General features: G+C 51.4%; 1 protein-coding gene across 1 annotated transcript; it reads left to right on the forward strand.

Moving 5' to 3' along the window:
- The first annotated feature begins 355 nt into the window (after window positions 1-355).
- On the forward strand, window positions 356-1,809 carry CARTPT (CART prepropeptide). The gene is made up of 3 exons (XM_074570208.1): window positions 356-509; window positions 608-691; window positions 776-1,809. The coding sequence occupies exons 1-3, from the start codon at window positions 363-365 to the stop codon at window positions 881-883; spliced, it is 339 nt and encodes a 112-aa protein (XP_074426309.1). The 5' UTR covers window positions 356-362; the 3' UTR covers window positions 884-1,809.
- The last annotated feature ends 12,757 nt before the right edge of the window (window positions 1,810-14,566 follow it).

A 14,566-nucleotide genomic window follows, 5' to 3' on the forward strand; every position in this document is an offset into this window, starting at 1 on the left:
GCTGAGCCGAGTTGGGCCAGGCTGGGCCAAACCAAAAGCGGGCCAAATCGAGCTGGGTCGAGCTGACCCGAGCCGAGCCGAGCTGAGCCGAGCCGAAGGGGGCCGAGGCAGGGCGAGCTGAGCAGAGCCGGGGCGAACCGAGCTGAGCCGGGCTGAACCGATCCGAGCCGGGCCAAGCAGGGCCGAGCCGAAGCGAGCCGGGCTGCACAGAGCCGATGCGAGCCGATGCGGCCGGGTCGGGTCGGGTCGGGTCCGGTGCGGGGCGCGGCGCAGCGCGGCGGCGGGGGGCGCTGACGCACGGCGGGGCGGGCGCGGCGCTATAAAGGCGGCGGCGGCGGCGGGCGGCGGCGGGCGTCGGCACCATGGAGAGCTGCCGGGCGCTGGCGCTCTGCGCCGTGGCGGCCGCGCTGCTGCTGGGCGCCCGCGGGCAGGGGCCCACCCCGCTGCGCCGCGGACGCGACCTGGGCGTCCCCGGCGGCGGCGGCGGCGCCTCCCGAGAGAAGGAGCTGGTGGGGCGGGGGGCCGGGGCTGGGGCCGGGGCCGGGTCGGGTCGGGGGGCGGCGGGCGGGCGCGGCCTGACGGGGTCTGCGTGTGGGTCTCTCGGCAGATCGAGGCGCTGCAGGAGGTGCTGGAGAAGCTGAAGAGCAAGCGGGTGCCGCACTACGAGAAGAAGTTCGGGCAGGTGCCCATGGTGAGTGCCCCGGCGGGACGGGACGGGACGGGACGGGACGGGATGGGACCGGGCCTCCCCCTCACCGCCCGCCGCCGCCCGCAGTGCGACGCCGGGGAGCAGTGCGCCGTGAGGAAGGGGGCCCGCATCGGGAAGCTCTGCGACTGCCCCCGGGGCACTTCGTGCAACTCCTTCCTCCTCAAGTGCCTGTAAGCGGGGCCGCCCCGGGACGAGCCGCCGGCAGCGCCAGGCACTCACCACCTCTCCCCGCCCCGACCGTCCGGCCCGGGGCCCCGGCGGAGACTTCTTGCGGCTCGTCCGGCCGAGAAGCCCCCGCGCAGCCCGTGTAACGCCGTCCGTGACATCCGACATCCGTGGAGCTGTCTTCTTTCTCTCCTCCCCTCCCCGCTCCCTGCACCCTTCCCTTCCCTCTCCTTCACCCTTCCCCGTTTGATTTTGTCCGTCCAGGAAAAATTCCAGCCCGTGCCTTGCCGAACAGAGGTGCCGGTACCGGGGGTTGCAGTGTCGCACCGGTGCAGAGCCCCGTCGCCGTGCCCGGGAGCGGGGCTGGCCCCGTGCCGTGCCCTGGGGTGCCCGGCTCCTTCCCCGAGGCGGAGAACACCCACCCGCCGCCGGACGGAGGGGCCGGGGCCAGGGCATCCCCTGGGGGGATGGCGTGGGGGGATGTCTCCAAACCGCCCTCGCCCTCTTCTTCTCGCCCCGCAGTGGAGAGGGCCCGGCTCGGAACACCCCGGAGGGAGCGGAGGGGTTTGACCCGCACCGGCGGGGTTTGACCCGCACGGGCGGTTTCAGGCCGAGTCCAACCACGCTCACACCACGCAGGAGAAAGTCCCGCATGAGATACCGGTGGCGTTCAGGGGACCGGCACTAGCCTGGCTGGGGGGGGGCTGGGGGGAAATCGGTTGCTTTACCGGAGCCACCACGGAGAGAAAGCTGTCTGGATCCGTTGCAAACTACCAGGGGATATCCTAGTCATCTAGACCAAATTGCTCACGTTTCTACAATGAACTGATGTATATAAATATGTCTGTCCTCCACAGGTACACTGTGCATTTCAGCAAACTCATAACATGTTTTAATCCTTTGTTTGTCTCTGTTAATAAAGTCACTGTTCTGATGACGGTGTTTTGGAAGAATTTTTAATTTCCCGCACGGGAGTCCCTCGCATTCGGAAGGAGAGGCTGAGGGTTACTCCAAAATTACTTCATCGCTGTGTGCTTCAGCCAGGCTGTCAGACCGGTGGGGACAGGGCTGGAAACTCAGGTTCATGCCTTCTGGCGCTGGGCTCCCTGCCCCACAGGTGCCCAGAGGGACTGTGCCAAGCACAGACACTTCAGACCTCAGGTTTTCCCTTGGGAGAGGACAGGGTTTATCCCAGCTGCAGGGACTGGGCCGGGGGGGCAATGCAGGAGGGGCAGCCACCATGGGCTGCATCATCTTGGCTGCGTTGCATTTTATTCCCATGAAAGAGACCACTGAAGGAGCTTCTTTGGTTTGCAACTGGGTCGCAACTCATCTGTGTGTGCCAGAATCAGCTCTTATTTCTACCAGCAGGGAGAGGAGGGGCTGCATGGGCCAAGGCAGACATGGGGGGAAAAGCACTTCTCCAAACAGGTCTCGTATTTGGTGCTGTAGAGAGCACAAGTTTTGATGAGAAACCCAGAGGCTGGCGAGAAAGAAGAGATTTCTGTAAGGCGCTTCTTGCCTCCTGAAGAGTAAGAGCACATGAGCAAGCCTGGCTGAAACAGGTACAGAAAAACTGACTGCAAAAAAAGACATGTCATTGTTTGATTTATTATCGTTATTGCTATGATTATTATTACTATTGTTGTTGCATTTTGTGATTGGGGGTTTTTTGTTGTTTCTTTGTTTTGGGGTGTTTGTGGTTTCTTTTTCTCAGGACAGGGATGAGCTCTTCTTAGCCCAGAGATAGAGAAGCTAAACGGCAGCTGGAAACATCCAGAGAGAGTGTGGAGCAGATGGGGCTGGGGGATGCTGTGCACAGCCAAGATAGTACCGTTCTGGGGGGCTGTGTATGCTGGGGGGGCCGGGAAGGGAGTGTTAAAGTCAGGCAGGAGCCATGATGCAAACAATGGGAACACTGTTCAGGGAGGGCTTCACAAAGAGAAAGGGATAGGAAGTGAGCAAGGACGGAGCAGTGGGATTTTCCAGGCAGAGGTGGTGACTAGCTGTGACTGCAATTTTTGTGCCCGTGGGTGGGTGCTGGCCTGCGGGGGAGAGGTGTGACAGTGCGTTCGCGGGGCTGGAGGCGAGCGTGAGGTTTGTAAATTGGTAACTGTGCTTGTGGATGTCTTCCTGGTATTCCCTAGGGACACTGTAGAGGCATTTTCTCTTCATTTCTTGTGGAATAATGAAATAATTTTGTAGCATCTGGGTTTGGTGTCCCCCCTCCCCAATAAAAAGGACTTATATTTAGGTGCCGGATGCTTTCAGGCATGGAGCAGATAGGCTGGCTGTTTGGTGGTCCCCTCAGCACTGTGTCCAGCCCCAGGTACCACAGCCAACTCAGTGAACTGAGACCTGTGTAGATTGTCTCATCAGGTAACATTTTTTACTGAAGGTTTATTTGCACAAAATTGGACTGAAACATGAAATACTGGACTAAAATACATCATGAATGATTCAGCTTGTGTGTTAATTTCATAGGTTTTGTTTTGCCTGATCATAGTGCTCAAAATTATAAACGTGAGTTAAATAAAGATCAAAATTATAAATCTAAAACCTAACTTAAGGAAACTGGGATTTATGGTTCACTTGCATGACGCTGTCATTTTGAGAATACTGTTTGGAATATTGTGTGTGCCAGCCTGAGGGCTCTGATCACGTTGATTACGCTCATAGACACTTACATTTCATTACAGTTACTTCTATTGTACAGATTGAAAAAAAGCAGGTGAGGAGAGAAACCTGTGCTGTAACAGTCAGGAGAAAGTTGGCATTTGCATATTTTTCACTCCTAAAACCAATGACATGAGATGACACCTTTTTTCATTTAAAAGACCTTTTGATTTCACATTTTCTTTTGAGGGGTTTGGTCACACTGTCATGGTGTTTTAGAAGCAGATGAATGCCTATACCTCTGGGGGTCTCCACTGTCCTTTGAACAAAAGGTTTTACCGTCCTTAAGGGCAACCATGGGCCTCAAGGGACATTCCTGCCCTCCTAGGTCTTCTCCCCACCCTGCCCATTGCCTGGGACCCCGTTTCAGCCCCACCTGGGGCCCTCAGCCCATGCCCCATTGATGCCCTAGGGTGCCGGTCCCCAGCTCCCTGTAGCACTGTCCTGCTCAGCCACGGGCCCATGGGCTGATATGCCAGCCTGACCTTGGCCCATCCCCATCCCGGTCCCTGGGGGTGTGCCTGATGCCCGCTGGCCTGCCCTGCTCCCGCTCTGTGGGGTGGGATGGGGCTGGCTGTGAGGGTCTGCCTTGCCACCTGGACATCTGGAAGGCAGTAGTTAGTGGTGTGCCCCGGGGGCAACACTGGTATCAACACCGTTTTACATGTTCACTAATGACCTGGATGACGGTCCTGATGCAGGGAATTGCCTCTGGGGGGGAATAGCCCCATGCACCAGGATGGGGTCTTTTGGCCCAAGTAGGAGAGTTGGGTCCTACCACATAGCTGAGGACCATGCAGCTCAACAGGAACTTAAATGTGGCCTCGCAGCAGTCTCAGCTTCACATCTTATTTGCAAAGGGTTCTGGGTTCTGCAAGTACCACTTTTTTACCAACCAAAAAGAAAGAGAGAAGGGGCAGAGCAGCTCCTACCATATTTTCTGTGGGCATTGATCCAGAGTACAAGGTCAGTGATGAGATCAACATCATGGACACATTCCTCAACAGATTGCAGGATGAAACAGGAAGACAGTCTTGCAGACAGCAGAGACCAAATGCCTATTGCCACGGTCCTGACCTGTTGTGGAAAGGCTATTCAGGAATAAACCCTTCTTGGACTAGCCTGTGTCTCTGCTGACTCTGTATTCTGCAGAAAAGCTAATGGAGTCCTGTGGCTGGATTGGGGCACCTATGAGAGCAGAAAGCGAGGCTGTCTTCGTCAACATCAGTGAGGGGGCCAGGGAACGTACTAACACTTCCAAGGTGTGCCCTACGCCCTATACACAACTTAGCTGAGTGCCCAAAACAAGCACCACAGCTTTTGAGGGTTCACCTTGTGTTTAGACAGCAGAGAGGGCTGCAAGAAAGTTTGGACTCAATCCTACAGTTCAGAAATAATGTGTTTATTGAGTATGAAGTAAAAAAAAACCAGCTGCCTCAAGTGTCAGCCCATTAGGACTCAGCCATGGTAATTCTGCTTGCCTGCTGGCAACTCCATTTTGAGATCATAATTTTCTTTTTACTGGATCTTCTAGCTGGAAAGAGAGGTGAAAACTACTCCTGACAGACTGGCTGGCAGGTCCCTTCTTTCTGCACGGTGCGTTGACCAGCAGCTTCTGCTGGCCCCACTGCCCAGGGGATCGCTGCTGTGGGCCTGGGCTCCTCATCAGCTCCTGGGGCTTCTGGCAGCTCCCAGGCACCTGGGTCTGTCTGAACACATTACACCCCTTCTCAACAACTGCACACACCAAGACTGAAACACAAAGAGACATCATGAAAAGGCATAGCAAAAAAGTGTTAATTCAAGGTGGTGTTGTTTATCACTGATCTCTAAATCTGCCTGAAAGAAAAAAAAAGTACAGTGCTAGAAACCAAAGAACCCATGCAGAAAACCCATCTCTGTCACTAGTCTAACACCAACCAAATGAGCTAGTAGAATGGCAAGCAGCGGGACAAAGTGGCCCAGCTAAATTGTGCTGTTTGTCTCTTCTCCTTTTTTTCTGAGGGCTTTTCCCATGTTTTACCTGCTAGCACCTTCTCCTGGTCCACTGTCTTCTAGGGCATGCTGAACCTCTTCCCAGAAATCACCTAGTCAGAAACTCACAAAGACGACCAACTTATATTGCTCTTCTACAACCACGTCTTCTCCAGGAGGTTTCCACACAATCTACAGACTTGGTGTCCCTGGCGGCAGCAGAGCAGCATCAGGAAAACGTACACCTTTGGGTGGCAGCGTCTGGGGTAGAAGATGGGGCAAGTACTGAGAGGACAATTGAGATTCACATCAGGAGAAGTCTCAGAGTCTGGAGATAACATTGCATGGACACAGTCCATTTCACACTCCCTGGGAAAATCCCATGACATTTTCTGCGGGGGTGCTGCTGCTGCTTGGCTTCTGGGGTTTTTTGTTCATTGGTTGTTTCTTTCGGTACTTCATTCTTTGAGTTACCAGAGAAAACAATTATGCAACAATTGTTTACCACCTTTGGAAGAAGGGACAGGCAACTCAGGAGGAGTACAGAGATCTCGTTAGGTTATACAGAGAGAAAATTAGGAAGGCAAAAGCCCAGCTGGAGCTCAACTTGGCCACTAACATTAAGGACAACAAAAAAAGCTTTTATAAATACATCAACAAAAAGAAAGCCAGGGAGAATCTCCATCCCTTCCTGGATGCAGGGAGGAAAGTTGCAACCAAAGATGAGGAGAAGGCTGAGATACTTAATGCCTTCTTTGCCTCCACCTTCAATAGTCAGACCAGCTATCCCCAGGGTGCTCAGCCTCCTGAGCTGGAAGATAAGGATGGAGAGCAGAACAACCCACCCATAATCCAGGAGGAAGTAGTCAATGATCTGCTTCTGCACCTAGACGCACATAAGTCTATGGGACCAGGTGGGATTCACCCAACAGTACTCAGGGAGCTGGTGGGAGAGCTCACCAAGCCTCTCTCCATCATTTATCAACAATCCTGGTCAACAGGGCAGGTACCAGATGACTGGAAGGTGGCTAATGTGACGCCCATCTACAAGAATGGTCGGAAGGAGGATCCGTGGAACTACAGGCCTGTCAGGCTGACCTCGGTACCAGGAAAAATCATGGAGAGGATCATCTTGAGTGAGCTCTCACGGCAAGTGCAGGGTGGCCAAGGGACCAGGGTCCAGCCAGCATGGGTTTAGGAAAGGGATGTCCTGCCTAACCAACCTGATCTCTTTCTATGACCATGTGACCCACCTTCTGGATGCGGGGAAGGCTGTGGACGTTGTCTGTCTGGACTTTGGTAAGGCCTTTGACATTCTCCTGGAGAAGCTGGCGAATCACGGCATAGACAAGTGTACTCTTTGCTGGGTTAAAAACTGTCTGGATGGCTGTGCCCAGAGAGTTGTGATTAACAGGGTGAAATCCTCTTGGTGGCCGGTCACCAGTGGTGTCCCTCAGGGCTCAGTTTTGGGGCCAGTTTTGTTTAATATCTTCATCAATGATCTAGATGAGGGGATTGAGTGCACCCTCAGTAAGTTTGCAGGTGACACCAAGCTAGGTGGGAGTGTTGATCTGCTTGAGGGTAGGAAAGCTCTACAGAGGGACCTGGACAGGCTGGATCGATGGGCCAAGGCCAACTGTATGAGGTTTAATAAGGCCAAGTGCCGGGTCCTGCATTTTGGTCACAACAACAACAGCCCCAAGCAATGCTACAGGCTTGGGGAAGAGTGGCTGGAAAGCTGCCCAGCTGAAAAGCACCTGGGGGTGCTGGTGGACGGCCAGCTTAACATGAGCCAGCAGTGTGCCCAGGTGGCCAAGGCGGCCAACAGCATCCTGGCTTGTCTCAGGAATAGCGTGGCCAGCAGGACCAGGGAAGTGATCGTGCCTCTGTACTCGGCACTGGTGAGGCCTCACCTCGAGTACTGTGTTCAGCTCTGGGCCCCGCTGTACAAGAGGGACATTGAAGTGCTGGAGCGTGTCCAGAGGAGAGCTACCAGGCTGGTGAGGCGTCTGGAGACCAGGTCATATGAGGAGAGGCTGAGGGAGCTGGGCATGTTTAGCTTGGAGAAGCGGAGGCTGAGGGGAGACCTCTTTGCCCTCTACAACTACCTGAAAGGAGGTTGGAGAGAGGTGGGTGTTGGCCTCTTCTCCCAGGTGAATAATGACAGGACCAGAGGAAATGGTCTGAAGTTGCGGCAGGGGAGGTTTAGGTTAGATACTAGGAGGAATTACTTTACTGAAAGAGTGGTGAGGCACTGGAACAGCCTGCCCAGGGAGGTGGTTGAGTCACCATCCCTAGAGGTGTTTAAGAAACGTCTAGATGTGGCACTTCAGGGCATGCTCTAGTGGCAGAGATTGTAGGTTGTTTGGTTGGACTCGATGATCTCAAAGGTCCTTTCCAAGCATGAAGACTCTATGATTCTATGATCAGGCAATACCGACATAATGTGTCTGTGGATGTTTTCAGGCTTTCTACCTGTTTGTAACCTGTATGGAATTAAATGATGTTGCACCCACTCAGTTGCTATTCCCTGTAAATTCAACAGAAGTAGTGGGGGCTTTATGCCTTTGTGCTGGTGGTGGATCCACCACAGGCTGGAGCTGGGCAAAACGAAATCTGCAGATGAACAAGAGGTGGCAGTGTTGTAATGGAATAAAATTCTCAGCAAGCAGCTGTCTCTGTTCTAAATGAGTGTGTTTTAACTGTGTTGAATGCAAGGCTGGATTATTCAGTTTTTGGGATCTGATATTTTTTTTTATAAAGTAAGCCGGAGCACACAGCTATTTGCCTGGCTAGAGGATCTGTGACCCCTTACAACCCGCAGCAAGTCACCTTTAAACCTAGATCTCTGCAAGGTATGACGACACCCCCTGCACAAAAAGGGAGGCAGGGACCTGAGCAGACTTACCTGGGGCCTTCACACCCCCCTCCCCAATCCCTCACCACACCTGTGGGCCCCATTTCAGATCAGGCGTGGGCCTTCAGGCTCCAGCCCTGTCTCCTGGAGGCAGCTCAGACCTATGCTGTAGGCATCTTGTCTCCTACATGGATGCCTCGTCCGGATGTTGTAGCTTGTCTCCAGTCCCATCTCCAGCCCCATCTCCTCTGACCACACTCCCCAGGTGGATTCTGGACCTGACTTATCGCTTGCCTTCTCTGGGACTGGTGATGGACCCTGTTACCAGCAGCCAGCTGTACCTCATTGGTGAGGGCACTGCCTGTGCCAGGGACCACCTTGGCTCCCAGCTCATCTTCCCCTGGGGAGCAGACAACCATTGCTGCAATGATGTTTGGGCACAGCACTTACACGCAAATGAAAAAGGGGTTCTGCGGCCATGGGAGACTTAAGGTTGCTCTGCCTTAAGTCTCACTCCTGTTTGCTCTTGAGTAAGAAACAAGCTGCCCCCATGCCATGCCATGGCAAGCAGGGGCTTGGGGACCCTGCTCTGCCACAGCTGGTGGGGGTGTTCATTTGTTGAGGACCTAAAAGACAAGGCCATGCATGCCCAGGGGAACTCAGTGCTTCTCACACAGTGCCGTTACCTGGGAAATAGCCTGGCAGCCCTGGATAGCCACTTGGAGGAGATGCCCATTTGTGCCCTTCCTCTTGCAGCTGGTGGCTGTACCCATGATTTTGGCAAGACTACGCAGAAGGTGTGTGGGACCTGCCTCGAGCCCTTCCATGTGGTCTGTCTGCAGTGGCAGCTGTAACGAGATCGGGAATGAAAACAAGTACTGGTTAAGAGTTCAAGTATTGCCCTTTTAATTGCTCCCTAGTAAATGGCAAATACTGTTTTGTATGCGGTAATTGACTTGATGGGAGGGATCCTGCCTGTTTTGCATGGCAGGGCAATGTCTTCTCCCCCGCAGGCACTCCTGGGAGCAACAGAAAGACTACAAAGCAGCCAGACTTTGTCCCAGAAGTCCTTCCCCTCTTCTGGTCCACTGTCATTGGCTGGTAGGACCCTACGGGATTCCCAAAAATGCTCACGCCAACCCAAAGAACCACTTGATGGGTCTGTGAACCACACATTACATTTCAAGGTGTGGCACAGACAGGGCAGATGGTGGCAGGGAGCTCCTTTTGCCAGTGGTTCTGGTGGATCTTACAACAACCTGTAAGACTATGAGAGGGTGCAGGCTGATGCTCTATGTGCTTCCTGTAAGGTTGGTGACCCTACTGAACATTTCAGAAAAACTCTGGTTGTCAGTCTGAGCATGGAGAACTCAGAAGCATTCCACGACCTGCTGGTGTTCCTGTCCAAGCCAGCAGCAGCCAAAGAAAAAGAACAGGTATGGAAGTGACAGTGGCGTTCAATGGCAAAAAGGGAAAAAGCCTGGAGAACTCTGACTGGCAACCAGCTCCCCTCACACCCTGTTAAACTTTCTCTATATTTGTGATAAAGTTTAGTCCAGTGTTACATTTTGTACATGTTTATTAGTGGCATGTTGGTAGACATGCCTACACCACCACTTCTGTTAAAAGACATTTATGATGTTCTTGAGGAGGTGGGAAGCTGTGGCGGTATAAATGCCCTTTTTGAAGCTGCTAAAAGGTGACTTGCCAGTTTGAAGAGAAGCCTGACTTGCAAACCAGGACTCTTGCAGCTTACACAAAGCAGCAAGAAAACACTTTAAAACAATTAAGGTAATTGTGGCAGAGGTGGATGCACGGTGGCAGGCAGACTTGGTGGATGTGCAACAGTCTTCCAAACACAACAGCAGTGCAACTTAATGGTAACAGACATATTATCCAAGCATGCCTAAGCCATTGGTCTGCAAGGCAAAACAGGCTCTGAAATAGCTGGGGCTTTTACAACAATTTTTATCAGGGAGCACTATCCTCAGAAATTACAGATCAACTCAACACAAGAATTTTTAAACCAACCTTTAAATAAGCTGTTAAAGCAGTGTAATAGTCACCTTTTTTTTTTTTTTGGCAAATAATGAAGTAAAAGTCTCTGTCACAGACCATTTTATCAGGGTGCTCAAAACCAAGAGGTGGAGGGCCCTGATGAGACACACCTGAGAGTGCTGAGAGAGCTGGCAGGTGTTATTGCTTGGCCACTCTCCATCATCTTTGAAAGGTCCTGGAGAACAGGCAAGGTGCCTGAGGACTGGAGGAAGGCAAATATCACTCCAGTCTTTAAAAAGGGCAGGAAGGAGGACCCAGGTAACTACAGACCGGTTAGTCTCACCTCCGTCCCTGGGAAGGTAATGGAGTGACTCATTCTGGATGCGATATCCAAGCAGGAAGTTTGGAAGTGGTCAACATGGATTTATCAAGGGTAAATCACGCTTCACCAATCTCGTAGCCTTCTATGACGCTGTAACTGGTTGTCTGGATGAGGGCAGAGCAGTAGATGTCATCTACCTTGACTTCAGCAAAGCTTTTGACACTGTCTCTCATAACATCCTCCTTAGGAAACTGAGGAAGTGTGGACTAAACGAGGGGACAGTGAGGTGGATTGAGAGCTGGCTGTGTGACAGGACTCAGAGGGCTGTGATTAATGGAGCAGGGTCGAGTTGGAGGCCTGTAACCAGTGGTGTCCCCCAGGGGTCAATACTTGGACCAGTATTGTTTAACATGTTCATCAATGACCTGGATGAGGGGATAGAGTGTATCCTCAGCAACTTTGCTGATGATAACAACTGGGTGGGGTGGCTGACACCCCAGAGGACCATGCTGCCATCCAGTGTGACCTGGACAGGCTGGAGAGCTGGGCAGAGAAGAACATAATGAGGTTCAACAAGGACAAGTGTAGGGTCTTGCACCTGGGGAGGAAGAATGTCAGGCATCAGTATAGGCTAGGGGTGGACCTGCTGGAAAGCAGCTCTGAAGAAAAAGATCTGGGGGTCTTGGTAGACAGTAAATTATCCATGAGACAGCAATGTGCCCTTGTCGCCAAGAAGGCCAACGGAATTCTGGGCTGCATAGGGAAGAGTATGGCCAGCAGGTCAAGGGAGGTCATTCTCCCCCTCTACTCTGCACTGGTGAGGCCACAACTGGAATACTGCGTCCAGTTTTGGGCTCCCCAGTTCAAGAGAGACAGGGAACTACTGGAGAGAGTCCAGCGTAGGGCAACAAAGATGATTGATGGATTGGAGCATCTCCCTTATGAGGAAAGGCTGAGAGAGCTGGGACTCTTTAGCCTGGAGAAGGTTGAGGGGAGACATTAATGTTTACAAGTATCTAAAGGATGGGTTTAAGGAGGATGGAGCCAGACTCCTTTCAGTGGTTCCCAGTAACAGGACAAGGGGTAACGGGCACAACCTGGAACATAGGAAGGTACTATCAAATATGAGGAAAAACTTCTTTTCGGTAAGGGTGACGGAGCACTGGAACAGGCTGCCCAGGGACGTTGTGGAGTCCCCTTCTCTGGAGACTTTCAAGATCCGTCTGGATGCAGTCCTGAGTAATGTGCTCTAGGCAATCCTGCTTTACCAGGGGAGCTGGACTAGATGATCTCTAGAGGTCTCTTCCAACTCTGATATTCTGTGATTCCATGATTCCGTGAGATATTTTAGAGCATGCAACTGTTTTTGCTGCAATGATGTGTTGTCAGCATTTATAAGGAACGACAGTCATAACTTCTGCAGAGTGATCAGAGCGCAACATGCGGACATGAATGCTTCAAACCCTCCATTGGGGTGTGTTTAAAATTAAAGAACCTGTGCCTCTGCTAGAAAAGGGAGACCATAACAGGGTGTCTAGAATGAAAGAAAGATCTGAGAAAGGTTTTAACCCATCCATGTACGTGTATTATTATAAAGCCCAGGCTGGCAGTGGACTCCCTGGTTTTCAAGGCGTCCCTGTGGTGTATGTGCAGCTGTTACAAGTATATTCTGCAGCTTGTGTCAAAATTCTCCAAAAAAACTTTGGGGTGCCCAAATGGGTATTGTTCTGTTGATGAAGGGATAGAGGCTAGTAAAATGACAGCAGTATAGCTTTTCATCGGGAGGTGCTTTGTAATACAGAAAAATGGCATTTAAGCTGCTACCAAAAAGCACATCTTTGGGGATCAACAGTGTAGGCAGATTGGTCCTGGCTAAGCACTCTGCAAGCTCCCCATCTCATTTTGTCACATCAACTCACTCATGTGCCCACAAAGGTGTTAAAATACGTTCTCTTTAGGTGGTCCTTTTCAGTAGTTTTGAAAAAACGGGGTACATAACCTTTACAGCTCTTGATACCCAAAGGGTGGGGGAGGTTGCTTGGTTTTGTGGGTAAAAGATTTAAAGACTCTATGAAACATATTATGTAGGCTGGGTACACATCTACACATGACTTTACTGCCTTGGGTGATTAATTGCACATCCATTTTTTCCTTCAGAAGCTGACTAAAATAAAGTAGCCATCAAAGCCTTTGGCATTGTGCACTAGGAAAGTGTAGCCCCGAACTCTGTGTCAATAAACAACTGAATAAAGTGCACGAGATGTGTCCCCTTTTAACTATCATTTTCTTTCAGTTTTCTTTTCTGCCTCTTCTTCAGCCAAAGGGTCATCCAGGGCTATCTTCCTGTAAAAATGTAGTTTGGGAAATGTGTCGCAGATTCCTGCATGCGTTCCATGCCACAGACAATATAACCCTGCCCTGCTCCTGGATTTTTGATCATGGGCATGATTTACAGTTGGACTCAATGATCTTAAAGGCCTTTTACAACCCAAATAATACTATGATTTTTGATCACTTATGTTTGTTTATATTCTAGATTTGTTCCTAGCATGTTGCACACTTCCAGCCTTTACATTCATGATGTTTTTATACAGACCTTACATGTCTCTCAGAAAATTACAGCCAAACAATCATTTTGGTTTTTAATAGCCAGGGCCTTGTGCCTCTGTAAGAACTCCCCTGGACACAGCAGCCTGCATCCGGAGCATCTTATCCTTGTGCCCAAGTTAACTGCACAGTCATGCGATAACAGAGACAGCAATAATATTTACAGCTATGGCAAAAGTTATATAGTGTATGACAAAGCCCACAAAGCCTTCTTACCTCAAATCCTTTCCTGCCATCCTTAACGCCATAACAATGTCATTGTCTAAAAGGAGAAAACTGCTCTTGGCATATCTGGGCTGTTGTTTGGCTTGAAGACCTCCCAACACTTTTTCCCCCTGGAGCAGAGGGTGATGCATATATTAACTCCTGGGGTCACCTTCTGCACCAGTGTGAGACACCAACTGGCCCACCATGTGGGCCAATCTGTACCTAAGGATCCTTTTGTCTCCATAATCCCCTGCCAACATGCTTGAAGCGAGGTAATATTCATTTAGCTTTCCCAAATAGCACTTTGTTGTAGCAGTTTTCCTGTTTTGCTGACCTGTAAGCCAGGGCCCCAGAAGTAAAAGCCCACCAGCCCTGTTACCACCAGCATCCTGCTCCCCCATGCCCCAAAATAATCATGGTTGACCTAGGGGTTGACCTGCTGGAAAGCAGCTCTGCAGAAAGGGACCTGGGAGTCCTGGTGGACAACAAGTTGACCATGAAGCATGCCTTGTGGCCAAGAAAACCAATGGTCTCTTGAGGTGCATTAAAAAGATTGTGGCATGTAGGTTGAGGGAGGTCATCCTCGCCTTCTGCTCTGCACTGGTGAGGCCACGTCTGGAGTCCTGTATCCAGTTCTGGGGTCCCCAGTTCAAGAAGGACAGGGAGCTGCTGCAGAGAGTCCAGTGGAGGGCTACAAAGATGATCAAGGGAATAGAGCATCTCTCTTGTAAGAAAAGGCTGAGAGACCTGAGTCTATTTAGCCTGGAGGGGAGAAGACTGAGAGGGGATCTCATCAATGCTTACAAATATCTAAAGGGTGGGTGTCAAGAGGATAGGGCCACTCTTCAGTAGTGCCCAGCAACAGGACAAGGGGCAACGGGCACAAACTGGAACACAGGAAAGTCTATCTGAATGTGATGCAAAACTTCTTTTCTTTGAGGGTGCCAGACCACTGGAACAGGCTGCCCTCAGAAGTTGTGGAGTCTCCTTCTCTGTAGACATTCAAAACCCGCCTGGGCGTGTTCCTGTGCAACCTGCTCTAGGTGAACCC

Source organism: Larus michahellis, chromosome Z (genome assembly GCF_964199755.1).
Source record: "Larus michahellis chromosome Z, bLarMic1.1, whole genome shotgun sequence".
In the NCBI taxonomy this organism is placed as follows: Eukaryota; Metazoa; Chordata; class Aves; order Charadriiformes; family Laridae; genus Larus; species Larus michahellis.